Source organism: Vollenhovia emeryi, unplaced genomic scaffold (assembly GCF_000949405.1).
Source record: "Vollenhovia emeryi isolate VEMERY1.0 unplaced genomic scaffold, V.emery_V1.0 DF939208.1, whole genome shotgun sequence".
Classification (NCBI taxonomy): Eukaryota; Metazoa; Arthropoda; class Insecta; order Hymenoptera; family Formicidae; genus Vollenhovia; species Vollenhovia emeryi.
This window is the reverse complement of record NW_011967158.1, coordinates 584,011-611,571: the sequence shown is the minus strand read 5'-3', so window position 1 is coordinate 611,571 and position 27,561 is coordinate 584,011. Positions and strand designations below refer to the sequence as shown.

At 46.1% G+C, this 27,561-nt stretch overlaps 3 protein-coding genes across 4 annotated transcripts; 1 reads left to right on the top strand and 2 right to left on the bottom strand.

The window, feature by feature from the left end:
* Positions 1–6,577: 6,577 nt before the first annotated feature.
* On the top strand, positions 6,578–22,570 carry LOC105561350 (4-aminobutyrate aminotransferase, mitochondrial). Of its 2 annotated transcripts, none has more exons than XM_012011245.1 (10): positions 6,578–6,851; positions 19,129–19,253; positions 19,529–19,696; positions 20,464–20,550; positions 20,622–20,817; positions 20,891–21,063; positions 21,142–21,282; positions 21,359–21,516; positions 21,600–21,868; positions 21,948–22,570. In XM_012011245.1, exons 1-10 carry the CDS (start codon positions 6,593–6,595, stop codon positions 22,061–22,063), a joined length of 1,692 nt encoding a protein of 563 aa, XP_011866635.1. In that variant the 5' UTR covers positions 6,578–6,592; the 3' UTR covers positions 22,064–22,570. The 2 variants fall into 2 exon arrangements, with proteins under 2 accessions (XP_011866635.1, XP_011866636.1); XM_012011246.1 differs by lacking the exon at positions 6,578–6,851 and adding an exon at positions 17,497–17,688.
* On the bottom strand, positions 10,159–12,959 carry LOC105561349. Its single transcript, XM_012011244.1, has 8 exons — positions 12,840–12,959; positions 12,286–12,412; positions 12,063–12,193; positions 11,402–11,511; positions 11,179–11,324; positions 10,904–11,102; positions 10,710–10,826; positions 10,159–10,562 (listed from the first exon to the last, which is right to left on the bottom strand). Exons 1-8 carry the CDS (start codon positions 12,894–12,896, stop codon positions 10,445–10,447), a joined length of 1,005 nt encoding a protein of 334 aa, XP_011866634.1. The 5' UTR covers positions 12,897–12,959; the 3' UTR covers positions 10,159–10,444.
* LOC105561351 (UPF0505 protein C16orf62 homolog) lies at positions 22,436–27,531 on the bottom strand. The gene is made up of 18 exons (XM_012011247.1): positions 27,178–27,531; positions 26,975–27,062; positions 26,481–26,693; positions 26,254–26,413; positions 25,934–26,142; positions 25,722–25,852; positions 25,434–25,610; positions 25,011–25,355; positions 24,829–24,929; positions 24,566–24,747; positions 24,353–24,496; positions 24,100–24,263; positions 23,872–24,034; positions 23,592–23,784; positions 23,364–23,503; positions 23,138–23,299; positions 22,759–23,025; positions 22,436–22,689 (listed from the first exon to the last, which is right to left on the bottom strand). Exons 1-18 carry the CDS (start codon positions 27,192–27,194, stop codon positions 22,603–22,605), a joined length of 2,943 nt encoding a protein of 980 aa, XP_011866637.1. The 5' UTR covers positions 27,195–27,531; the 3' UTR covers positions 22,436–22,602.
* Positions 27,532–27,561: the final 30 nt, after the last annotated feature.

The following is a 27,561-nucleotide window of genomic DNA, read 5'->3' as shown; positions in this document are numbered from 1 at the left end:
AGCGACTGCAAAATTGTACGTGTCACGCGCGCAGACCTGAGAGACCCCAGACGCTTTGGAGACCGTCGACCGCCGTAGACCCAAATGTTTTATTTTTTTCCTCCTCCCTTGAATCTTTAATTCTCAAAATTTACTTTAGCTCCTACTTAAAAGAACCCACTTTAATGCTAAACTGGTAAAAGTAGACATTTCCGACACTATCAGTTTTAACGCACGAGTAAATTTTGTACTTGCAGTTCGACCTCTTGTACTGTCTTAGGTCCTACTATATAATAGAATTAAAGGTTCAACATAGGACCACAATTTCGACTCGGGAATTTACACCTACATAGACCAGCAATAACCTACTTTGATGACATTATATTTTTTACTCCTCCCTTGAATCTTTAATTCTACAAATTTACTTTAGCTCCTACTTAAAAGGACCTACTTTAATGCTAAATTGGCAAAGGTAGAAGTTTCCGACACTATCAGTTTTAACGTAGGAGTAAATTTTGTACTTGCAGTTCGACCTCTTGTACTGTCTTAGGTCCTGCTATATAATAGAATTAAAGGTTCAACATAGGGTCAAAATGTCGACTTGGGTATCTACGTGTAATTTCGCGAAACACACATTTCTCGCCGTTTAAAAAGATGTGTATCGAGTCACATGTCGCGATCAAACGCAAACGTGCAACATTTTTTTCACTTACGGCAAGAAGTGTGTAAAAAAAGTGCTTCACCAAATTACACGTACATGTGTATTCAAGTAACGCACTTAAATTTGCAGTGAACGTCTACGGTCGTGCACGGTCTTATTCATTAATGCCCGGACCTGCAGTTTTATCACCATTTTCCTCATCTATACACGGAAAAAAGAATGACGTATGGTATCAACAAGATAATGGAATAAAATCGTTGGAAACAGCATCAGTATTAATAAATGAAAAACATCAGATTGTTGTCTTAATAATCTGGATGTTTACTTCGATGCTTAAAATTAAAATCCACAGCAAATACAATTGGGTGGAATTATTTACGTTTGTGGCAGCCCGTGGCGTTAACGTTTAATTCAAGCAACTTCATTTTGCTTAATTCAACAGCATTTTTTTTCCGTGTACAAATCACTGAGTTTCAGGCTGTACCCATGTGCTACCGCAGACTCCTAATTGAATTCGCGGGTTGTTTCGCGGAGGAAAGTTGACGGCTCTCAGATCTACGAGCGTGATCGATTCGGCGCTTGATCTCGGAACGGTCTCGAGAGACGCATGTGCGTCACACACATACACATACACACGTACACACCGATCGACGAGGAAGGATCCAAAAACTCCGAAATTCTGGATCCTCGGATCTCCCGGTCCAACTCCTCTCGCGTCTCGAGGCCGCGGCGGGAGACGGTCGGATTTTCGTCGCGCGTTGCCGCGCGCAGAAACGCGAAAGATTCACGACCGGCGTTTTCACTGTCCTCTCTTCGAAACGGCTGTTCCGCGCGGGACACGAAGCCTAAGCCTAATATTGCATTTGTCGTGCGACAATTTTCTTCAAGCGTGTCGACATCGGCTGCAGAACAGAAAGGTTCTCGAGTCTCTAAAAATGATCTATTCTGCAGGCGATCGACACGCTTGAAAAATTTGTCGCGCGACAAATGTAATCTTAGCCTTGTGCCCGTTCTACACCCAGGGATGATCCTACTTGTGGCTCATCCGAGTGCTCTGGCACCAAAAAAAAAAGACAGGAACCCATTTTGGAGCCCACAATTAGCAATTTGTTTGAATTGTTCGTAACTCTAATCTTTTACGAGTTTCACCCCGCGTAACTAAAAATCGCAATTAGCTATTCTATCTATATTCATGATTTTTAAGCAACGCTAATCGATTCTCTCAATTAGTTCTGTCGATACTCAGTAACGCAGAGATAACTTTCACTCAAGGGGCACTAACCGAAATGTTAAGTTGCTTAACTACAAAAAAAACGGTCCACATTTTTCCCAGAGTAGAGCTACGAAGAATCCAAAGAATTCGATTGCTAATTGCGGGCCCCAAAATGGGTTGCTAACCGTCTTTTGTTTCCCAGAGTGGAGCAGTTTACACGGGCATTTTCGTATGACTGTCAAGTATGGTTTTGGTAGGACTTCACTATGAGTTTTAACCATCTTCTTATGTAGAAACGGCACCCGAGTGCCATAAACGGTCTCGATACGACGATCCTTGTCCATTTACTTACTCGCTCGGATGAGCCGCAAGTAGGATCATCCCTAGGTGTAGAGCCGGGCATTAGGGACGAGAACGCCGGCGAGACTGGTGGTAAAAGTGCTGCAAGTTGGCGTCGTTGAATCCGCGAGAACGGGAGAAGGCGCGAGAAAGCGAATCCACCCCTCGAGATCCGCCTCCAACTTACGCCCGCATCCCTCGTTTCCCAATCGATTAACTTGTCGCGTTGAAGGGGAATCGATGTCGTTCCGATTACACCGAATATTCCGCCTCGCAATCGCTACCGCGATCAGTCTCGGGTGGGGGTGGGGGGGGGGATAAATCCGATAAGCAAGGTGCGATTTATTTTCTCGTCAAACCTTAGAGAAGCTTCCGCGCCTCCGCGGTCCTAACGACCGTTTATTCGATACACACCAGGCGGAAGATACGTGACTAGCGAAATGTGCGCTTCAAAAGAGTACAGAAACGTCACGCTTAAATTGCACTGCCAGCCAAACGATAGTTGAAAGAAGAAAAAAAAGAACAAAAGCGAAACTGTATTTTTCATTATTTCGTAAGTAAAACGGTGAGGCGCGTGCGCGCGCGCCGAAATGTCGATCGCCGGTAACGACGTCGAATCATCGGGATTGAGCCAACGATCGCTCGCGAGTGTAATCAATTACCTCGGCGAGATAATCTGAGACGCGAGCGAGCGGACATCCAGCCTGGATCACGCGGATCTTCGAGCGTGCCGCGAGCAGCACCCGGAGCTCGCAGAACTGATTCCTTTTCAGCACCGGCGTCTTTTCGCGCGAATTTTATTTGATTGACACCGACTCGAGTTTCTAGGGATCGGATTTTCTGCTGAACTAATTATTGCAATCTTCCTTGTACCGTTTCTGCGCTCGATTCATCTCAAGGTTCTTACCGGTTGCGATCGGTTGGTTGACCAATTATACGTCGCGATTTTTATTTCATTGCAATTTTACTCGAGATATACTTTCAGTAGACAGACGACGATGAAAACGAAATTTTTTACGTGCCGCAAGTTCACTTCACGGAAAGAAATCTCTTCGGCGAAACTTTCGGAATGCATTTCCGATTGAGGCTGGTGTTACGTTTGTCGTACGACACATTTTTCAAGAACGTTGATTGGCTGCTGGACAGAAAGTTCCTAAATACTCGACAACTTTACTATCCCGGAACCAATCAACGCGCTTGAAATCAAGCGCGTTGATTGGCCGCAGAGTAGAAGAGTTGTCGAGTCTCTAGAAATGATCTGATCTACAGCCAATCGGCACGCGTGAAAAATCTGTCGCACGACCAATTTTTCAAGCGTGTCGGTTGGCTGCAGAATAGAAAAGTTGTCGAGTCTCTAGAAATTGTCTAATCTACAGCCAATCGACACGCGTGAAAAATCTGTCGCACGACAAATGTAATATTGGGCTTAGGCTGCTCTGGGGGAAAAAAAGACAGTTTGCAACCCATTTTGGGGCCCACAATTAGTAATCGAATCATTTGGATTGTTCGTAACTCTAATCTTTCACGAAGTTTACCCCGCGTAACTAAAAATCGCAATTAGCTGTTCTATCTGTATCCAAGATTTTTAAGTAACACTAACCAATTCTCTCAATCAGTTCTGTCGATATTCAGTAACGCGAAGATAATTTCCACTTAAGGGGCACGAACCGAAATGTTAAGTTGCTTAACTACAAAAAGACGGTTAAAATTTTTCCCAGAGTGGTATTACATTTGTCGTACGAGAAATTTTTCAAGCGTGTTGATTGGCTGCGGAATAGAAAAGTTGTCGAGTATTTAGAAATTTTCTATCCAGCAGTCAACGTTCTTGAAAAATGTGTCGCGCGACAAATGTAATATTAGACCAACGCCGAGAGTACTTTTCAAAGGTTACTAACAAAAATTTGTGTAGCATCCAGAAGAACGATAATGCACACGACGCGGCTGCAAAATGGCCGCCGTCTCGTTCAGCCCGATTCAATTTTCGCGCGCGGACAGTCGGCTCCCACGCGAGCTCGGTCTTTGGCCCGTATTCTAAATCCTCTTTTGCCGATAAAAGCGCCCATAAAAGTGGCTTGTAGCCAATCAGAAGGCTTATTAGCCACTTTTAAAGGCGCTTCTATCGACAAAAGAAGGTTCGGGACGCGGGCCTTTGAAGGGCGAGTCGAGCCGCTCTGTAAAACTAACGTCGAGCGCAGATGAGACGACACAGAGGAAACGTGCACTTACGAATAATTCGCGCGGCGAGAGAGCGCTCCGACGTCTCAGATTTGCCACGCCGGCTCCCAGTGAGAAATGATTCGTCGATCGACGTCGAAATGATGTCGAATCGACGTCAATTCGACGGCGTCGATGTCGATTCGACGTCGATCGACGAATCATTTCTCACTGGGCTATTGTCAATCATAATAAGAGTCACTCACCGGCCACAGGTAGCTCCTCCGTCTCTCCGTCTCGACACCGTCGTCGTCGTCGTCGTCGTCGTCGTCCTCTCGTCCGTCGGCTCCTCCATTCCCCACGTCGAGCAGGCGCGATAGAAGCGATCGCGGCCGCCGGTTCGATCGCCGTCCGCCAATTAACGCGGCAACGGCCGGCCGTCGTGCGCCATCGCGAATATCGGGAAGCGATGTCGATCAACACTCGCGCACGGCTAATATCGCTCCACGGCGGTCCGCTCCGCCGCTCGGTCTGGCTCTCCGATCCACCCCGACCGGTTTCCGACGCGGTTGCGCGCCTGCGGACGGATAAATAACGGGAGACGCGGGATCGCCCGTCGTCCACCCGCTCGCTCGCTCGCCAGGGAGACTTCCGGAGGTCCGTTAGGAAAGCACCAACGACGCGACGGCAACTTCACGTCGGTCGCGCGACGACGATCGTCGACAGCGACGAGAAGCGGAAACGCGGATTCGTTTGATTCAGAGACGCGCGCGGCGACGTCGCCAAGAACCGCGCGAGACTTTCGTGCTCGGCCGAAAAGTACACGGCGCAATGAACGGAACGTCCTCTCGGCTCGACGCACGGCTCGCGACTCCCCCACCCCACCCCACCGCGCGCGCGAGACTCGATGTAAACACGACGCGCTCGAGCCGGCCGGCCGGAAGAAAAACTCGGAAGAAAAAACTCGCGCTACGTCGTATTCGGAGAATGTCGAAGGCAGTTTATACTCAACCGTTCGTCGCGCGATTTAACGCTCTGTGTTGTCGCAGTGTAACTTTGGCGTCGCACGCGCACGTATCTCTTTCGAGTCTTGCTTCGCCTCTCCGCCGCAACTTGTTGTCGTCCTCTTCCGCGAGTTACGAACCGTTCGTTCCGGCGATGAAAAGTTTTCGAGTGTCGAATTGATTGTTGGTTTCATCCGCGGGTTAACGTTCGCTGGCTCCGCGTTACGTGGACTTTCTTTCGGACGCGAAAACGAAGACGGATCCTGAGGGTGCAAACTCATAGAGCGGAACGGTGTACGCAGAAATTCGCGGAACGGAAGCCTTGACCAATCACGAGTATTCCAATGTTTTCGTGATTGGTCGAAGCTGTCGTCCCGCTTTTCTGCGTACACCGTTCCGCTCTATGAGTTTGCACCCTCAGAGCGAATTACGCACAGTGTTTGAGCCGAGTGCCATTGGAAAGATAAAGAAAAAGAAGCGAATTACGCGATGCCGAAACGCTGTTGAGACGGGGAGACAATTTTCGTGCGTTTTCAATTGATTGAAATACTACGCGACTGTGATCATCAAGCCCGTATCAAACTACGGATTGAGATTGAGATCAGATTGAAATTTGACCAATTGGAGTAAAAGTTACTGAACTTGGGATTAGTAAACTTTGCTGTGATTGGCCGAATTTCAATCTAATCCCAATTCTAATCCGTAGCCCGATACGGGCTTTACGCATCTACATTACGACCGAAATATACGGAAAGTTTCGTTCGCACGTGAACGATTGTATGTATCGGCACCTTTTTCGGTCTGTCTTTCTCCCTTTTCCCCGCTTTTGCGCGTTCGACGTCAAGTTGGCGATGTGCGGCCCATAGGTATAGTAAATATAGACTGAGCGTCCCATTGAATAAGCTGAAGCTTAGAAGAGAGAGAGAGAGAGGGAGAGAGAGAGAGAGGATTTAAGAAGGCTTTCTTTCTCTGTCTTACACCATCGTGAAAAGGGAGAATCACGCCTGCGCAGTACTACGCAGGCGTGATTCTTTCCTTTTACGACCGTGTAAGAGAAAGAAAGAAAGTAAGTCTTCTTAAATCCTCTCTCTGTCTCTGTCTTCACAAGCTTCAGCTTATTCAATGGGACGCTCAGGTCGGTATTCGTAGTCGATTCTTATTTCAAAATCATCTTAAGTCTTGTCTCAAGAAGCTAACTACAGCTCTGTGATTGGTTAAAAACACATTAAGAATGTACCTAAGATGATCTTAAATATGAGAACGGACTATGAATACCGGCCACAGACTATATTTGCCATGCTATGGTGCGGCCTCTCGAATTTTTCGTCGCGAACGCGACGCGCTTTCCGGCAAAAGGGCGATCACGTTCTCGAGGGCGCGCGTGGGATCGAGCCCAACGGAATATCACCTCGATCGTTCGCGACGCCCGAACGCCGAGCGAAACGGAGAAGAACGGAGCCGTCGGCAGCGAGAGAGGAGGCAGCCGGCGCCGCATCGGTCGGTGAGTAGACGCATCCCCGTTAAGCCCGTGTCAGACTACGGATTGAGATTGAGATTGGATTGAAATTTGACCAATTGGAGTAAAAGTTACTAAACTTGGGATCAGTAAACTTTACTGCGATTGGTCAGATTTCAATCTAATCCCAATCTCAATCCGTAGTCTGATACGGGATTTAAACCCGCATCGGACCACGGATTGAGATTGAGGTCAGATTGAACTTCGACCAATTAGAGTAAAAGTTACTGAGCTTGAGATTAGTAAACTTCACTGTGATTGGTCAAGTTCCAATCTAATCCCAATCTTAAGTCCGTAGTCCGATACGGGCTTTACGTTTCGAACGAACGATCGTTCCCTCTCGCGATGAACCGCGACTCGATCACGGATCTTTTTCTCACCAGCCGCGAAGCGAGCTTCATTGACGAGTTCAATATTTAGCAATGAAATTTTTCACCTTTCACCAATTCGCGCTGAAGATTCATGATTGAGCCGCCGACACCAAGGGGGTAACTGCTGGCTAAAATGTTGTCCCGCCGATTACACGATTTCATTTGATTTCATACGATTTCGCCTGATTACAAATAATCTCATCTAACTGCAAATCATTTTCTTATATGCACGTTGTCAAACCTCAAAGAGCTTAGATTTCCTTAAAATATTTCTTTCTTATTTTACTAAGAGGTATTTGCTTGTAGAGATAATTTCAGTTAAGATTGTAGTATTCGGTCACGTGTTTCCTTATCTCCCACTTTTTCCACTAGCCGTGGTCTTAACAAAAAGTCACTTTGCATTTGTATTTGCTGTTTATTCCAAATTTGCGCGCAAAGGTGTATCAACGTCTCAGCCCGCTGTTGTTCTAACAGCAACTACTTCAGTCTTATTGCGAAAAGAATACGCGCTTGCAGGTGTGAACTATGATATACAGGGTGTCCCAGGAGGAAAGGTCAATATTCTGGGAGGCGACGGTATCGGTCGTTTTAAGCAAAAATGTTCATACAAATATATATATGTCACCTCCCAAAATATTGACCTTTGCTCCTGGAACACCCTGTATATTTGGATCTTCACCAAAAGAAGTGAATTTTTTTTTTAAATAAAAAGCTGAGAAAATGTTCAAATTTAATGTTTATTGTCCAACGAGTGAAGAAACGTGAAAATTACGACAAAACGACTACGTCAAGTGGTTACCCCCTTGCCACGTTTCGCGCGGGGGGGGGGGGGGAGAAAGAAGAGAAGATTGCGCGTTGTGTGCACAGGATTACCTTCCGTTCCGCGGGTCCGCGAGAGGCAACGTTATTTCCGGTAGCTCGCCGCGCGAGTCGTAGGACTCGGTCCTCGCGAATACGATCATTTCCTCGTTTCCTTCTTTCATTCCGACGCGAGGAGCCAACTTCCCCCTCGTAATCCCTCGTCCCGACGCCGACTCGCGCTCATCGAAGCGACAGCGTGTCCGAGAGGGTTGTTCTCGATCCGCTCGCCTATCGTCCATGATCGAAGCTCGAGAGGCGGCTGTCCGCGATTAATCCTCCAGTTCCCGTAATTGCGCGCCTCTCCAATTTCGTCGAAAAGCCCAAGCTGAACCCGAGTGGCCTCAGTTAGACTTGAATTGCCGCGATAACGTGACAATATTATTAATTTCGATTTAAGCGTGATCAAAATGGAAGACAATAATTTTCACGCGGTTTATTTTACCTCATTATTAATGCATGAAATAATCCGTCAGAGCGAAAAGTGCTCCGCTAATTGCGTAATATTATGCGTATCGACGGCGCGCCGGGAACGAGAGGATTAACGATACAGCGGCGAGTCGTATGGAAAATATACGGAAGGAAGGGAGAGAGAAGTGTGGGGGGGGGGAGGGAGTACACGAATAATTAAACCGCAACCGACCGCGGACGTTAATTAGTTGCGTAGCAATTAGCAGTAAGTGACAGATAGATGATACCTTTGTATTATCGTACACCTCGCGCTAGAATTTGGCGTAGCACGAGTTTTAACTTGAAATGCGCTAATGTTACGCACTTTGGCGACGATTATTATTATTATAATGCGCGTAAGAGGACGCGTCGATATAAATATATATATATAAAATATGTTATATATACGAGAGACAAGAGGAAAAGGGAGGAAAAATGTTGCTAGCTAGCGTTGTAGACGATACAAAGATGGCTTTAGTGTATATAGTTTTGTAAAGTGTTAACTATAGTGAGGAGAGATTTATGATTATATGTATAATATATACATAAAGAACATCGCTGCGAAAACGTACTGGACTCGTACGTTTTTTCAACTGGTATCATTAATTATGAATTCTCGTTGGCGAGCGGAAGCGCGTGAAATTGGTGAACCGTCATCGTTTCGTTAAAAAAAAAACACAGCCGCATACTGATATATCGTGCGCGAGGCCGCGGGGAACGTTGACGATTACGTATATAATATGTGATATACGCGTGAAATTTTAAGCTGTCAATAGAATGTCCTAATATTAAATATTATAGTGCCATTACACGGCTTCTTTCGTCACTCTCCTCTCACGCGTTTCAGGAATTAGGTGTGTTATTTTCTATTTCTCACGCGGGGTCTGCAGTGCGAGTCGCAGGGTCGCGGTCGTGAGAACAATCGACTGTAATCGGTCAATTCAGTCGGACACGTAAGAATTGACCAATCGTAGTCAACTGTTCTTACGACTGCGACTCTGAGTCTCGCAGACCCCGCGTGTTACTTCAACTCCACTTTGGACAATCCGTAGATCACGTCGCGTTACGAGGTAAAATTCTCTTCACAATTTTGTGTGTCGAGGGGAACCATTCAAAGGACTCTAGTAACACCTGGTGGTTCATCGAAACGTTCGAAGACGTTTAGAAAACATGAAGAAAAACCTATATCAAACACCACGTGTATAATCGGAGAAACACAAGATCTACAAAATATACAGGGTGTTATGTAATACCCGCCTCACCTCTTATTTACAGATAGAGCGGACTAGACCGAGTCGAAAAGTCCTCTACCATTTTGCAATTTTCGCAATAAGTTAACGAGTTATTAATAATTAAAACTCGCTGTCTTAGCCCGGCCTTACCGTCCAATTCAAACGCACGCCGGGGTGCGACCGTCCCACGATTGGCGTTGCTAGCGCCAACTCAGTCTAGTCCGCTCGATCCGTAAATAAGAGGTGATAATGGAATTCCGTCTCGAAGTCCGACGCGAATCGCGGATCGTCTAAAGTGGGCTTTACACTTAGCACTCCTCAGAGGTTTTCCAGGAGGAAGCGTCCACGATAAGGTAAGAGAAACTCGTGTGTACAGGAAGGCTTTTCCACAGTGCTAAGCCAACTGCACACGATACCATTTTTCCTGCTGGATTGCTTACGAGAGCCAATCAGGATTTAGCCTTAAGTCACCTGATCTGAAACTCTGCATCCTTATTGTTTCTCGTACGCAATCCAATAGGATAAATAGTACCGTGTGCCATTGGCTTTACATGCACGCTGCGAAATTACGCGCGTTTACGGTCAGACTTTTATTAATTGGACGGTACGCATATTCACATCCCACATCCATCCCGCTGTGTGTAGAATGTCAATACCGGTGACAGTTTCAATAACAGTTGCAGCGATCAGCCGGGCAATTGGACGGATAACGCATGCAACGTCTCAGGCAGTATTGGTCCGCGCCAGGTCTATCGGCAATATCTCCAATAGCGTCGCAAGTGTTCCTGCAATCGCAAATTGAAACGAGGCGTCAGAGGGAGTTTGCGAAATTCGTCGGATACTCGGTATCGAAAGTCACGATCGCTTGATCCCCTAATGCGATTCCGAGTGACAATTTATCGTTTAAACTCGCCGATCGATTTAATACTCACAGGCAACGGCAGACGCCAGGCGGACAGTTGGACGGGACGCGAATGCAATTCACTTGACACCAATTGGTCATATTCTGCCTGTATCGATAAGCCGCGGTCGGCTCGCACACTTGAACCCTGAAATCGTAAAAGCCGTGCACGCGCGCGCCCTGAACGGTGGACGCGCTCTTTGACGATGTGGCGCGAAGCCTCACCTGAGTGGTCGGGCGAGCGGCGCGGTCGAGTATTTCGGTGCCACGGAGTACAGCTCGTAGATGATATTCTGATACAGAAACCGCGGCGGCACCCCGCCGGTGCTGGTGACGATGCTCACGTCGGCGCAGTTGCGGAAAGTCTCCGGTCTGCCGCATCCGACCGCTTCCGTGCCGTTCTCGCACGTGCCCCACATGTTGCCTGGGTAGACACACGAGATAAGAGAGAATCGCCCTCGGCGTAGCGCTCGGATATAATACGCGAGAAAATTTCGTGCCTGTGTAATAATTCCACTGAATGACGCATTGCGAGCACGTTAAATACGGCGGTAACGTTACCATGTATTTAATGATGCCCTTCTTGCCCGTTTCGTGCGGAATCTCGAAACGAACGTCCTGTGTCCCGGATACGTACAGGGGATAGCTGTGCGATTAAGATGCGATTAGCGGTGGCAGAGGCGGCTCTTTTTACGCGCCGAATGCCTAGGAGGGTCAACTTACGCGTCGAAACACTCCTGCGTCGCCACCTGCGACGGATCGTTGTTCGGGCAGAGGTACAACTCGAACCTCCCGTAGTGGTTGGCCGTCAGCTCGATCTCCACCTCGATTTCCTCCAAACAGATTATGCTGACGTTGTACTTATTGTTAAGCCTATCGCGAGCACTCCCGAGTCGAAATTTTCGCCCTATGTTGAACCTTTAATTCTATTATACAGTAGGACGGTAAAAGATGTCAGACTGCAAGTACATTTACTCCTACTTTAAAACTGATAGTGTCGGAAATTTCTACTTTCGCCAGTTTAGCCAATTAAAGTAGGTCCTTTTTTGCTGGTCTATGTGGATGTGAATTATCCTTAAAAGTGCCAAAATAGTACCAAAATTCCGACTCGGGCTGGGAGAATTTTCTCTTAAAATTTATCCTGAAAATCACGCGATCGTGGGCGCAGCAGTGGCAGTGGTAAAATTTCAAAAGACTCTCGCGTAATTGTGCGAGATGCCGCGTTGTTCCACGATTACATAATTTTCGGGATAAATTGAAAAGAAGAAGCTTCTCTCCGTGTAAGTTTTCTATTCTCTTTTCGCAAAGATACAAGAGACGAAGTGCCATTTCTCGCCCTTTACGAGATTCGCGTTACGTACGAAAACGTGAGAAGTTACATTACTTGTCCCACGGTATAGTGTCGAACGATGATCCCGTTTGCGAACTCGCCTCCGGCCTCGTGCGAACGCGGCTGGCTCAGGTGATACGCGTCTCCGCAAACGCCGCACTTGCCTTTATTCTGCTGCCAATGCACTGACGGACAAGAGACGAACATAGAGTCGATATTAGCTCAAACGCCGAACGTCCGCGACGGTTCTAGGATTAATTCGCTCGCGACGACGAACCTGCGTATCCACCGCAGAAGAGCTCGTTGTCGTTGTAATTGACGGGATTTGGATAGCCGAACCTCCACATCGCGTTCCTCGACGGAGGATCCATTAATCTTCCGTGCCCGTGGGTCGCGTCAGGCGCCTATTCGTGGGATCGCGACAAAAGGTAGGTTCGAGAGCAACAGGTAATAAAAATATTGCGTAAAAAAACGAAACTGTTACTCTGCACTTTTCTTCGATCGCGCTACACACGCAATGCCATTAACGCCGAACGGCCTCGTTAACTTTTACTCGCGTGCGTGAGGTATTAAGGGCGCGTCTGCGGGAAAGTGCTGTGAAATGGCGGAATTGTCCGAGGCTATTGGGCGCGTTTAAGGTGCATATTGAAAAACGAGTTGGCACGGCCGAACTTTCGTTGCCACTGGCAAAAATGAGGCCTTTCAGACTTCCATTGAGCGTGAGTTTACGACAAAGAGAGGGACGTCTGCGCGATCGAGAGCGTGCAAGTGCTATTAATCATTTTAATCTCGTTTGCGTAATTATCGCAATTATAAAAGAAATTATCTTACCTGCACGAAGAGATATAATATTACGAGGACAACGTTTCGTTGATGCCTGGTGATCATTTTTTTCCCCTGAAACCATCATAACAATTAGCAAAGTAATTTCGATCGAGAGAAGTTTCGTTTTTAAACGGTGAATCGATTATGTACGTGGAGTATCCGCTACCGTTCTTTGTTATAGACGGATAAAAGAAATTCATTGCGAAAGAAACAAAGCGATTCAGTGTCGTCAACGTCGAGTGCGTTAACTCGGTCAATTATAAGCCTCGCATTCATCCCGCATTCAGCTTCGGGGGAGAAGTTTTCAGGAGCATCTACGAGGTATGAGAACCCATTCCGAACTTGAATTAGGCACCGTGTCCAATCGCATAACAATGAGTTCCGCCTTCGAACGACGGGGGACGAGATTACAATGGAACAGGATCGTGGCGGACGTCCTTGAATCAGCTGGTAGAAGCCGAATCTTGCGTAAGAAAGTGAAGCAACGTGTATTGTGCCAATGGTGTCGTTACGACAATAATGGAGAACGTCGTTGGCACTTGTGTCACGTATTATTAAGCGGTACACGTGGCGTAGGATCGGCGCCAAGGATCGCTCGGGCGTTCTCTCGCCGAGCGGGGCAAACAGTTCTCTGTCGATTTTTCGAATAAATCTCAGCGTCCATTTTGCGCTCATAAAAACTCAACCGCCGTTGCTGATCGGATTATTGACGCGTCGATTAGCGTGTCGAGTGGAAGTGGAATCCATTGACGTGTACACGTGTCATTGACAGCTGTTTGACACGCGACGAGATACATGGGATGGTCTTAAGCGACGGCCTTCCTTTGGGCTCTAACGCGAACCATTTAAAGTGCCGCGGTCTCAATCAGCTGCTGAATTGCAAGTTGAATTTCGACGAGGTAGAAACGGTAGATTCATCATTCGCGACAGATGCTCAGATTTGATAATAGAAATAACGGCAATAATGTTCCATGAGTTTTTTTTTACGCGATATAACTGTATCCTCAAACGGGTGAATAGTTCAGTGCCTTATAACGTAATAATGCCGGTTAGAAATTAATATTATTAATATATCACATCAATATCCGTTGCGTGTACGACGATCTTTACGCACGATCGTTACACATAGACTATATCGTGTGGTGTTTGTCGGATCTCAATTTTTTATCGTCGAAGATCTGCCGTTTGCGCAGTAAAATTTTTGGCAAAGAGTGGACCGCAGGATTCGTGGAGCCACAATGAGATACATTCGGCCTGTAGTCGAAATAAAACCAAACATTCGTCGAATATAAAACGGAGCCGGTTAACCTTCGTTCGCCGCGAGAGCAAGCTGGTACTTGAAATCGCACTGATAAACGAAGGAGAGCACAGCCAATTTCCTTCGAAGGGACAGCTCGAAGAATTCGCCTGAGACGGGCGACGTAATGGAATTCAAAACGGCGTAGCGGCACGACGATGGGAAGCATAAATCTAGCGCTTATAGCAAGGCTGTCTAGCTCAGACAACAATGTCCCTCGCTCCCGCCCGATCTTTTCACGGACCTCCGCGACTTTAGCACCGAAATTCCTCCCGCGAGGGACAATTTTTAGGAGGGGGTCGCTACTAATCGCGATCGTAAAACACGAGATGAATGAAACTTTAGATTTCGGGAATAAACGCAAGCCGAACATCGTGCCCGGATTCCATCGCGAAGCGAATGACCGGAAAGAACCGATTCCACGAGCCTGTTTTAAAAGATCCGACGTTACCTTCGCCGAGCGTCGTTCACGATTCATTCTTTCGCCGAGCTGTGGAACCCGCCTTCTTCCGTTAGAGTTTGTGGATTTACAGGGCCACAGCGATTAGTCTTTCGCGTTCTAAATTACGCTCTAACTGTACATGACCTCCCGTTACTAGACTTGCGTTTCGGCTGGACCTAGTGACATTTTTATTGACCGGCTTATTATCTCGATTCATAAATATGTCGCGCGAACGCGAAGAAATGTACGAATAAGCCCATAAGCCGCATAAAGACGATCATAAGTTATCGGCATTAAGAATCCTCCTCGTGTCGTATTCTCTTCGGTATAATTGGTCGGTCGCGCGATTCGAAAGTTGCAGTCATAAATTACGGGTTATTCGCGTGTACTGCTCGCCCCTTATCGGTTAACAAACTCGTGACACATAAACGCTTAAAAAACCTTTGTTGCCCTGAAATTAATATAAATTCCATTAATGGTTAATTAAAAGAGTTGGAAACCGGAGAGCTCGACGCTCGCGCGAATACGCGTCGGATATCTCGAACAGGTACCCAGAGAACATGCGCGTCTAAAAGGCATCTTTAAGACGCCTATTAGATGTCTTTTAGATACAAGACGTGTCTTAACCCTTACGGGGAAAAAAAACACTCAAGTTTTGAGTGTCAACACTCGATTGTCCGAATTTACTCTCAAATTTGGGTGTAAATATTTAAATCTGAGTGTTCGCGCCCAAATTTGAGAGTAAATTCGGACAATCGAGTGCCAACACTTCAAAACTTGAGTGTTTTTTCCGTAAGGGAAAGATGTCTTTTAGACATGCATGTTCTCCGGGTGGTTTTTCGACGGCAACAGAGGTGAAAAATTATTAACGATCAGTGGGCTCTTTATGTTACTTCAATAAATAGTCAAGTCGCATTATTATTCGCAGTTTGTGTCAGTGATGGGAAAAGAATTGTCGATAAGACGCCCAGGTACAGATCGGTGTACAGATCGACTACTCGTCTAACCGTGAAATCATTGAAATCGGGTTCGCCGGGTTACACCGGTTTCGGAATACGGCGACAAATCGAAATAAGAGAGAGAGGGAGAAAGGATAAAAGGACACTGACGCGCCTCCTGTTTCCACGTCAAGCCAAGGTCGCGGGAGCGCGACGAATTTATCTCAAGAGACTAGAGATTACGAATGCAGCAACGAGCACGAAGACGAGATTTCGCGTCGATCCGTCTCGGCCGACTTGGACAAAAGGTATATGCGAGAGAACCGATGCGACTTATCGATAACGGGCTGTAACTTTTCGTACAAAAACTCGTTGGGAGAGAATCCCCCGTGCGAATCAAGCCCCGCGACGTTCGGTGTTCCAATTTTCCAATTGAAATCCCGTCTTCCTCGTGCGCGGAGCCTGTTTCGCCGGCGCTCACGCACCTGGCCGTTAAAGAGACGCAAAAGTGACGACACGCGGGGTACCGCAAGTTCATACTCACTCGAGTGCACGTGCCTCGGTCTGATCGGATCGTTAGGCAGGTAAAAGTCGGAAACGGCGTTGCCCTTTCGCGGTCGCAGGTTGTCACCCAGGGAGGACAGTTCCGCACGATCGGACGGACCCACTCGAGCGCGTTGACGCGAGTGACAATGTGCGCGCGGCGCGCGCGGCCCCGAGCTGCCCAAAAACACGACCACCTCCAAGCCGTAGGACCTCGAGGCGTGGTTTCCAGGTAAGTCGGATGAGCCCCGGCTGCATAGTGGGGGCGATCAGAGTGGAAGCTGGAAAATCCTCGATCGGTCCGTTCCGGCACTCGCTCGAAATCGCGTCGCCGACCGGGGGTCTCGGGCGATCGCCGGCGTGCGTGCGGGCGCACCAGCCTCGCATTCGGGCCTCGAGAGAAAAGTATCCCTGCGAGGTCCACCTGACAGGGATCCATTCGTTGCTTTCGTTCCCGAAACCCGCCCGGTCATCGATTTCTTTATATTTACTGTCAGCCTCGAGACAAGGGCGATCATAACTGGTTATTTGCCTTCCGCCTCTCGTAATGGGGTCAAGCGCAGCCCAAACACTTCTAACGGTGTGTGCTGAGAAGCGCGCGTGTCCATAGATACACGCATACGTATCTATGCCTCGTATTGTTCGGCGGCGGCGGTCAAATAACGATCGCCACGAAGTTGGTATAATTTTTGCGAATAACATGCGCGCGATAATAACAGAATCTCTCAATTGTCCCAATTAATTATGTATACGAATGCGATTAACATCGAATTAACATCGGGTTGCAAATTAGTCCGCGCGGCACAGCCTATCCGCAAGTGATTACGACGAGCACGTTCGTACGGCGCGGACAAACAATGACGAGGGGGGGGACAGACATTTAAAGGTGAACTTCTTTTCCGGGAAAGACGTCGAGTCTTGTTATACATTTGCGTGGCGCAACCAATGGAGGGAAAAGCCCGAATTTGTGCCCTTTCACTTTCACCGTGTCGCGCCACGTGGAACCGTCGGAACCTGCAGTACTATTCCTGACACGAAGCGCAACGGTATTCCTCGACGGCGACAGATATATACAGACGGACGGTTGTGCAAACAAGGACAATTTGATACCTCGCATTAATCAGCCGCTGCTTTCGCAGTCAGACCGTCGCGAGAAAGAGATCGACGTTTCTTTTTTTTTTCCCGCCTCCGGTACCTTTCACGCGCGCTGCCCAAACCGCGTACGTGGTGAATCTTTTTTTCTCTCCACGCGGTATATCGAGCAGAATATTGATATTTGTGGTGCTCAGCGCTCAGAAATAGACCGATCGTATTAAATCCCTACGACGAGGAGCGAGTACACAAGAGGAGCTCGCTCACACACACACTCTCTCTCTCTCTCTCCCCCTCCTTCTTTCTCTCTTCCTCCGGGCAGAGCGGCTGCTCGAGCAACTCGCGCCCCCACGAGACTCTCGGCTCTTTTTACCGGGCGCTATCAGCGCGTATCAGCGGACCAGTACGGCTCCATCCCTTCGGCGGAGACGACGTTGCTGAGAACTGCCCTTGTACCCGTGCTCTCGTCTCGGACGGAAATGCTCGTTAACAAGTACCATCGTGCGTTGAGTGGGTGGACCTCGCTCCGGCAGCTGCAAAACGGTATTTATACTGCCTGGCTCCTCTTGGCATAGTTGACATAATGGGCGACGAGAATCTATCCAGGAGCATGCCGCTCTATCGCGGACGCTGCGTGTGGACCGTGGGGAAAATCGATAGACTCACCACGGCTACAGCTGCTCCGCCGTCCCGCGGATCTTAAATCCCCTGTGCGGAGCAACGATTGCTAACGGCAAGACATAGACGAATAATAGCGAGAGAGGATTTTTCACACGTCGGCTGTTCCGCAGTGCAGCTCCCGGCGCATCTTCGACGAGCACTTTTGCGATTGTATCTTTCAGCAAAGAGTGCTATCGACATCTCTCAATGTCCCATCGTTATCCAGCCGTTATCTCATCCGAAATTATAAATAGCACGCAGCCGAGAAAGAATGTTTACTTTCGTCGCGACCCCGGGTGTTGCAATGTTAATTTTAAATCAGCTTTGTAGAAAACGCGGCTCTACGCTCCGATACTGCAAAGTCTTTTCTCTCGCTGGAAATCTAAAGTCTCGACGAAAAAGAAAATTTGCTAATTTTAGTAGAATTTCATTTACAATCAACATTTAACGACGAACGTTCTTTTCGACTAGAGAACGGCCTGTTGACTCGCAAATGCTGGCACGTAAAGAATGTTGGCATATGTTAATAACGAGAGCCGATGCACTTGGATTCTCTTCGGTGGTAAAGTTAATTAAATAAAAAAACAAGCGAGATACGCGCGATCCAAAGGGGGTGTACAATTCTGGAAAAATTTTAACGATCGATTCTGATGAACAAAGAAGCGGAAAGGTGAAATCTCCAGCCTACCCAGCCACGCGGAAAATAAGGAAAACAAGCACCGTCACGCTTATTGTCAACTTTGTTACTTGGCAAATTTTAACGATCGGGTTCTATCTCCTGATATTAAGTATCTCAGATATCAGACAAACGTCATAGCTATCTGAGATAGGAGAGCTCATCCAAAACATGTTATCTCAAAATCATGTTTATATATTCGCTATAATCAGTCACCGTTAAACGACAATTTTATCTTTCAATTCCGATGTCCAGAAGCCGTTGTTTTTTTTAAAGCTTCCATGCCCAGTACGGAAAACGTTGCGATCTCTGCTGTCTTTTTTTTCTTTTCATATTCTGCTTTGCGCGTCCGAAACTCAAGTGTCCCACGTCATTGCAACTCGCAATTTGCAACATAATGATTTGCGAGGGGTTCGGATACGTAAAATCGCAGTAATATATCAAGCAATCATCCTTAACTACCGTTAATAGAACTGATCGTCGCAGTTGTTGGACAATTTAGCGAGTTAAGTTGTTTTTCTGCTCGGTAAAATCCAAAAGCGCCGGATAATCGTACGCGCTCCTCTGCCAGGGAAATCTATACAATTTAAGTTGCATATAGGAGGAATACGCATATTTAAATACAAGAGTATAATGTTATCGTGCAGGCGTTACAACGTGGAAGAGATGCTTAACCGGTTCGGTGCCGAGGGAACCAGAAGGGCCGGTACTCACGACGGAAATACCGGGCCCGCGGTCGCGCAGCCTGCTGCAGGAATTGAATGCGATACAAGTACGTCAGGCGCTCTTGATTCTTTGAGTGACGTCACGGCGCCGCGATGTTGTAATTTATCAATTAAACGGCCTGCTATCTACAATGTTTTGAGCGCTTCGGCTGGCTCGGATTTCAACTCGAGCTAGCTTAACGCATAACTTTATCGTTATCGCGTAGTAACTGCTATGTGCATCATCGTTGTAACGTTTAAGATACGATTAATAATGCGAGGATCTTCTGTAAATATGCCAGAGACGAAAATGGGTTTACAATGTTGAAATCTGTGACTTCAGCAAGCGTCTTCCGTACAATTCTTCGCAGACTATGAAAAATCCGCCGGTAATTACATAATAGACGTTGACGGGAACACGTTGCTGGACGTTTATATGCAAATCTCATCAATGCCCCTAGGGTACAATCATCCGGCGATGTTGGAGGCTCTCGCCGATCCCGTTAATCAAGTGAGTGATACAAAGGCACTCCGTCGCGGAGTACCCTACTTTTTTTTTTCTCTCTCATATACGGAATTTGTATGCTAATCTCCTCTACAGGATACATCGCTTAAGTGTACGGTGTAGAGTAGTCGATAAAATTGCGATAATCCGATATTCTTGGAATACATTGCGAATCATTTTGTTTCACGGTGTCGAAGGGTATTACGCTAAAAATAGTTAAGGATGTATCGGACCTATCTTCAAAATAGTACAGAGTCGCTAAAAATTTGCGAAATTGTTCCTTTAGTCTTCCTAATGTACTGCAGAAAAGTCAAAATGCATCCACTAAACGGTTGCTGAGATATAACTATTTTAATTTACACTGATTTTACACGTACTCTTATGGAAAGAGCCGATCTTCACGGATAAAACAGCTTAAAAAATGTAGAAGAAATAGCACCAGTGTGTTGAATTTTTTTTACACATCTAGTATACGAATAGATGAAAATATCTACCAAGTTTCAATAGTCTTTACTGCACAGTTTTAAAGAAATAAAATATAACTTGAGATATTCGTGCTGTCGGCACGATATGTATTTTGAAATCACATTTGTTTACCAGCACTGTTGAAGAATGTTTTTAGTTTTGAAAATATTTGACGTTATTAAGTTGAAATCAGGGTATTTACACTATCAAAAGTTTAGGCTATTCAAGTATTTCCAATTTCGTGCACTTTTGTCCAAGATTGTACGTCCAATACATCCTTAACGATCGTGTCCTCTTTTTTTTTCCAGAAAATTATAGCGAATAGACCTGCGTTAGGTGTTTTTCCGGGAAAAGATTGGCCCAATAGATTAAGAGATGTTCTGCTGACGAAAGAGGTAACGTACATTAATTTCTCATCGTCCGCCGCTCTTCGCGCGTTATAAACGTGAATTATTGTCTCGAGCAGTTTGCACCACCCGGATTAACGCACATCACAACAATGATGTGCGGCTCTTGCTCCAACGAGAACGCATTTAAGAACATTTTTATTTGGTACGCCGAGAAACAGAGGCAAGGGACGCCGTTCACGAAGGAAGAGATGGAGTCGTGTATGATAAACGAAAATCCTGGCTCGCCGCGATACTCTATTATGTCCTTTAAGGGTCAGTCACCTGCTCGAATGGAAACGCGTTTCATTTTAATTAGGAATCTTTACGAAGCCTTTAATATCAATAGGTGGCTTTCACGGAAGAACCTTAGGTTGCCTCTCAACGACTCACAGCAAGTACATTCACAAGATGGATATACCGGCTTTTGACTGGCCTACCGCCTCCTTTCCAGAGTACAAATATCCTTTAGAAGAGAACGCGCGAGAAAACAAGGAGGAAGATAAGCGTTGCCTCGCGGAGGTATCGTCAAGTCTCCGCTCTTAAATGTCTCTTCGAGCGTTTCGCATAAGAGAAGATCTTAAGAACGTGATGTTTCAGGTCGAGGAGCTATTCGAGAAGTACAAAAACGAAAAGAAAATGCCAGTGGCTGGCGTGATAGTTGAGCCTATTCAATCGGAAGGCGGCGACAATCACGCGTCGCCGGAATTCTTTCAGGAACTTCAACGCGTGACGCGAAAGGTACGGCGTGGCTCACGAGGCAATTGTCTCGCTGCGCGTTATAAGAAAGACATGTATCGCACTCGAAATATTTCAGCACGGAGCCGCGTTACTTCTCGACGAGGTGCAAACCGGTGGCGGACCAACGGGGAAAATGTGGTGCCACGAGCACTTCAATTTAGACGCCCCACCCGACGTGATGACTTTCAGCAAGAAAATGCAATTGGGCGGCTATTATCACTCGGCGGATCTCAAGTAAATTTTCTTTTCCCACGACAAAACGATACAACGTCGTGCTTTAAGTATATTAACGTCTAATTATACCCTGCGTATCGCAGGCCGAAACTGTCATATCGTGTGTTTAACACTTGGATGGGCGATCCCAGCAAAGTGATACTGCTCGAAACGATTCTAAAGACGATCAAGAAGGAGAATCTTTTGGATAGAGTTACGCGCGTTGGCAACTACGTATTGAATCATTTGATGGATATACAAAAAGAGCATTCCAATGTAATTAACGCAGTGCGCGGCCGTGGAACTTTCATTGCGTTTAATTGCGCCTCGCCTGAAATGCGAGACAGCATCGTCAAGAAACTCGCGACGAAAGGTAAGGCGGTATCGCTATGTAATATGTGCGAGCGCTAAGAATATCTTTCACGTTTTCGTGCTTTTTGTGTTCTTGTTAGGTATCCATTCAGGAGGATGCGGCAATCAGGCCGTGCGGTTCAGGCCTGCGTTGACCTTCACAGAGCGTCACGCCGATATATTTCTGGACGCGCTTCGTTCTATTTTAAAAAAATAAGAATAATCTTGGCAATTTCCTGTGTCTTCGAAATCAGATGTCTTCCATTATAAAATGTTCGCAGAGATATACGAAGTCTATAAATAACTATTATTTTTCTATGGCAGTTATATTGTGGGGATAGTCTATGAAAAACGACGAGTTAATAACAATATAGCACGACAAACTAATCAACTTGATTGTCTTGTGTACATACATACATCGTTCGATATACGTTCGAGAAAATGTACAAAGTTATGATAGGAATGCATTCCTTGACGAATGTACAACAGAAAGATATTTTCAGTATAAATTTTCACATCGATTACTTACATATTTCGTGCTTTGAGCAAGATTTGCTATAGTTTGTAAAATATACTACGTGCTTAACAATTAATTGCTATAATTTATATTTTATTTTTCTGCTGTTGTTTGTTCATTGGCTCGACTGATATAATCAGAAATATTATTGCACAATTACAAAGTGTCTTCCAAAAGAACTGCCAATAAAAAAATGTTTGAGCCGTGTCCTGCTTGTTATCGACAAGCCCCAATATCCTTCATCTCGACATTTTCCTGAGTATTTCGGCAAAATGGTCGTATTCCTGATGATGACTCTTCTGGATCATGTAAGCCTTCGTTCTCATCTGGGAAAAAATATCCGAGATAATTAAAGATTACAGAAGCAAAACAATGTATTGTACACGTGCATTTACCGTAACTTTAGAATCCACCGAGCCATGTCGTTGCGACAAGTGCCACAAATTTACAGCCATGTTCGCTAATGCAGCGTCCCGTAAATCTGCACGAATAATGAAGCAATTAAACAATTCGAGTGCCAGGGCCGATTGTTTATCAAGTTGCTCGGTAGATCCAAGGTACTTGAGATGACTCAAGATTTCCTCGACAACCTTCGAACATATTTTATTGACTTCGCCAATAAATTTCTGATCAGATCCATACAACTTATCATTTGAGTCAACCTGAAATGCCATTATGTGATGAATCGAGTTAGTTTGCAATTAATTTACCTAATTTCCAATTGTAGATTTTGCGGTTATTGTTCCTTCAAATATGCATGAAAGTATCAAGTACCTTATCGATGTGATATGGATAATTTTCCTGTGCGACTGTTGAAAGAAGGTCGAGTACACGTAAATACAAATATGGTTTGGTCGATGTATTCTCCTCGAAGCAACGTTGAACAGCATTGAGCAAGCCTCTCATCAGATACAGGACTCCGTGCTCTGGGCTATCCTAAGAAGGTAGGAGCAATCGTAAAATCATGAAACTAAAACGTGGCGCGTGTCAGTATACTTACGGGAACTACTAGCAATGTTGACAAGAAATTCGATAAGTATGAGAGCAAGTGCGGCTGCGAGCTTTTCTGTCTTCCATCGATATCGATGGTCTTCGGCATTTCCGGAACTAAACTTAAAGCGGCCTTGAAGCAGGCATCGGCTGGAAAATGCCAGTTTACACACGTAAATTGACGAGATAAGTAACATTATATTAATATTTAAAAAAAAGAAAGTAATTCGACTCGCACCTTGGCCTAGACATTGATTCAAAAGGGCGACCTGTCCAGACAACAGATATAATTGAAGGCGTGTATGGACTAAAGTTAACGACGGTATAGTAATAAAACAGAATGCAGCACAGGCGCGTACAAATGCCGATGTTCTTCTCGTATGATGGCCGCGTACTATCTTTCTAGTATCCACCGATAATCTGTTTACGCACTGAACATAAAAAGTAATTTAATTGCCGTTAAAGTCACTCTCTCGATACATATCACAGAATTACAGAGATATATATGTATTACATGCCTGTACAAGTTGTATATGAACGCTATCAAGATTAGGAAATGCCGCCCTGGCCTCTGCGTAGAAACTAAGCTGCTTTTCAAAATCACGACCATAATCTACTCGTTGCACTAGGCCGCATATTAACTGTCCGATCTGCCGTTTCTCGTCTTCGACGGTCAGAGCACTGCATTCGGATGATTTTAGAAATCAGGCTGAACTGTGTGTAATCGCGAAATTAAAGTGACATACCTAACGGAGTCGTGCATTATTCTTGCGATAAACATCAGGGCGTTTATAATAATAGGATCCGTAATAGGTCCGCTTTGCGCACTCAATCCTTCTATAACAGTTTTACAAACTTCAACCTTCACGCTTTCCTTGTGGAACAGGTCAATTAGGGGTAGAAAATTGTCCTACAAAAAGTGTCGAATTATTTATGATAAATTGAACGTTTTAACACGATGCACTGAATACGCGGCTATATGAATGCAAGGATAGTTACTATGGCAAGCAGCGATTCGAAATCTTGCGTCTGGGCGACTATCTTCTCCACAATATTCTGCAATTGTGGATAATAATTCTCGAAAGCTTTGTTCGGTCGTAGCCGGTCTATTATTTTGCCGAAAAATAAATTTAATTCGTTCACCTGTAACACACACATATATTACAGCAATTAAGTTTAATCTAACGTGTTATTATTATCCGTACAACTTACAGAAAAGTGTATGACAGTGAACTGAATCCAGATCTCGATGCAATGCATGAATTTGCTGGGATCTGTGAGGTCCGTTATGTATTTCCATATCACGTTAAGCACCGACTGACAGTCCTCTTTCGGCGGAGATTCTCGCACAAGACATTCTCCCAAACTTCGATACAAGAGATATTGAGGATATCCTATCGAGGCAAAAAAAAAGTAACCCGTCAACATCTCTAAATTAAAGACACGCGTATTCCTTAATTATTAAATCTCAATACCATCGTCTTCGCTCGCCACAATTAAATTGACAAAGTCCATGGCACGCGCAGCAATGTACGTCGGTTTAAATGCAGTCAGCACTGTATTTAACAATAACGATCTGAAAACACGCACGTGTGAATTAGGTGACAAACGGGAGTTTGGGGGGAAAGAAAGGGTACAGATTGAAAATACGTTTTACCCGTTCTCTTGTTTTTTACATCGAGATAGAACCTCTTCGAGAAGGCTCTCGGGCGATGTCGCCACCAAAACCTGTACGATCCAATCCAGAGCTGGCGAATATAGATTGAGATACGAATGCAGGGTGACGTTTTGCCTCACTATTTCGTTTTTCACAGCAGTCCCAAATAGCTGCTGATATGTAAAAAGAAAGTCGTAAAGGTTCTCCCTGACAAACTCAAAGTCCGACGTTTTGTTCAACGCCAGTCCCACGCGGCATAAATAACATCTCGCGTAAACGGCTATCAACGGATTTCCGATACCTCTTATCATACGCGTTATACGTAGCAAAGCAGTATTGAATTCGCTAAAATGAAAATATTATTTTAATACTTAAACTCTCACGTTATTGCGATATTACGAATATTTGTTACGAAAATCTTACCTCGTCGTTAGAAAGCTGTATGATTTTATTATCGCCATTTCTACATACAAGCGCGGTACCAGCTCGCGTATAGAAGCTATCTTGTAGAACCAATTCCGACAAGTTTCCTTCGCATTCTCCGGAACCATATCGGGTGTAAAATTATCGGGCAGGCTCGTAGGTACTTTACTGCCTGGTCTACGAGAGAAGTGTTGCTATTAGCAACTGTAAATAATACTCGCAACTGCGCGACAATTAGAAACATATACAATACATGCGGCTAAAAAGATCTCTTTGTGTAAAAATTACTTGTAATACTCAGCCTTCATTTTCAATCTCTCGTATACAAGTTTGCCAAAGATATCCAAGATGTCTGTGATGAGAACAAACTTGCTCGGATAAAAAGCCATTACGGACGTATCTACCAACAATTTGGCACACTGAAATGATCTTGCGTTAATTTATAAATCGCAAGTTTTTCGCCCCTAAGCTCTCTCTCTCTTGTAGCAGATAAACGAAACCTGTATTGCAATTTTGAGCGCCTTCACTCTTTGGTCGGAATGCCACGCCTGCACTAGTTCGTTGTTTAACTGCTCGATTCGCGCGGTGTACTGTTGCTGCGACAAGTCCAACATTTGCCTGACGGAGCCCTCCTCGAAGTCGTCCAACTGTTCGAGTCGCGTTTTCACCTTGTCGACCATCGGCCCGCTTGGCTGAACTTTCACCACGACTGTGACAAAGCGACATTGCGACAATTTAGAAAGCTATTTACGAGCAACTTAAAATTGACTGCACTTGGAGCAAACATTTAAAGTTAAACTTTTGTAAAAGAAGCAAGTACCTTTCTCTCCACCTGGTAAGAAACTGGTGACGATCGACAGCTTTTCGGAAGTTGTATATTTGCTCAGTATAGCGGAGCGTCTAACGGACCATGGCTCTACCAGTTCCTCCGCCGTGTCTTTCGACTTTTTACCCACGGGCGCGACGTTAGAATAATCCCACTGTGACACAGGTGATAAGTACACACCGCAAGAGGCCTAAAAGCACTAAGAATGCCATGAGTATTACCTCGTCCGCAGCCATCTTCGAGAGAGGATCCAACTCTTCTCGAGCAAACTGCGTAAGGGGGTCGGAGCCGTCCAGGGAAGGGTGACTTAGCAACGGGTCGCTCAGCGGATTCGCAGGCACTGGCGTGTGCGTCGGTGTGGGTGTTCCGGTGGAGGAACCGGTGCTCGTACTTCGTAACGCGCTGCGTCTGGCCGCGCTGCGTCCATCGATTAGCTGTATGGGGCGAAACTTGTATGAAAATTTGCCTGTACATGGTAAGTAGAGATTGAAACGAGGGGGAAACCGCTGACCAAGATCTTGTACACCAATGCCCACCGGGCATTATTTTATCTCGTTATCTGATTTTATATTATTTACCCGGCGTTATCTTATTTCATCTTATTTTATCTTTACAACGCCCCAGCGAGATCTAATGCCGCAAATCTGTGCGCCACAATGCCCTCAGCGGTTTCCACCTCGGATCGAAACATTGGCGGCAACGAGGCTGCTCTTACAGTGACGACAACTGGCTTCAACGGATGATCCACAGCTTCCTCCAGGCACGCGAACTTGACAGCCCCATATTCCATGGGCCGCGATATCCTGCAAACAAGGTTTACCGTACGATCTCTCTCACGTTGGAGCACTTAAAACTTTTGTTATGTATTGCAGCAATGCTGTCGCGGGCGCTCGAGCGGAGCTGCAGACTCTCTCTCACCACTCTATCTCCGTCATGTCTCAGGCGCGCCGTACTTTCCCCGAGTCGCAGGTAGAAGCGTGATCAGGGTGTCAGATCATCGCCGAGGCGGACGGCGGACGGAAAAAAACCGCAACCGCGTGAAACGTCAGCCGATCCTCGCGCGCGCGGAGCGCTCGCTCTCCCGCAAGTCCCGCACGGCGCGCACCGCGTGACTCGTCCGCCGCGCTTATTGGCCGCCGCCCCGGGCTCCTAGAGATCTTCCAGATTCGGCGAACGCGCGCCGCGAATTTCCCGGCGCGCGTCGGCGTCTCCGATCTCTCCGATGCACCCGCCACGCACAATCTCGCGGCGCCGACACACGCGCCGTCCCCGATTCCCGACAATCCCGACACTACTCCGAGA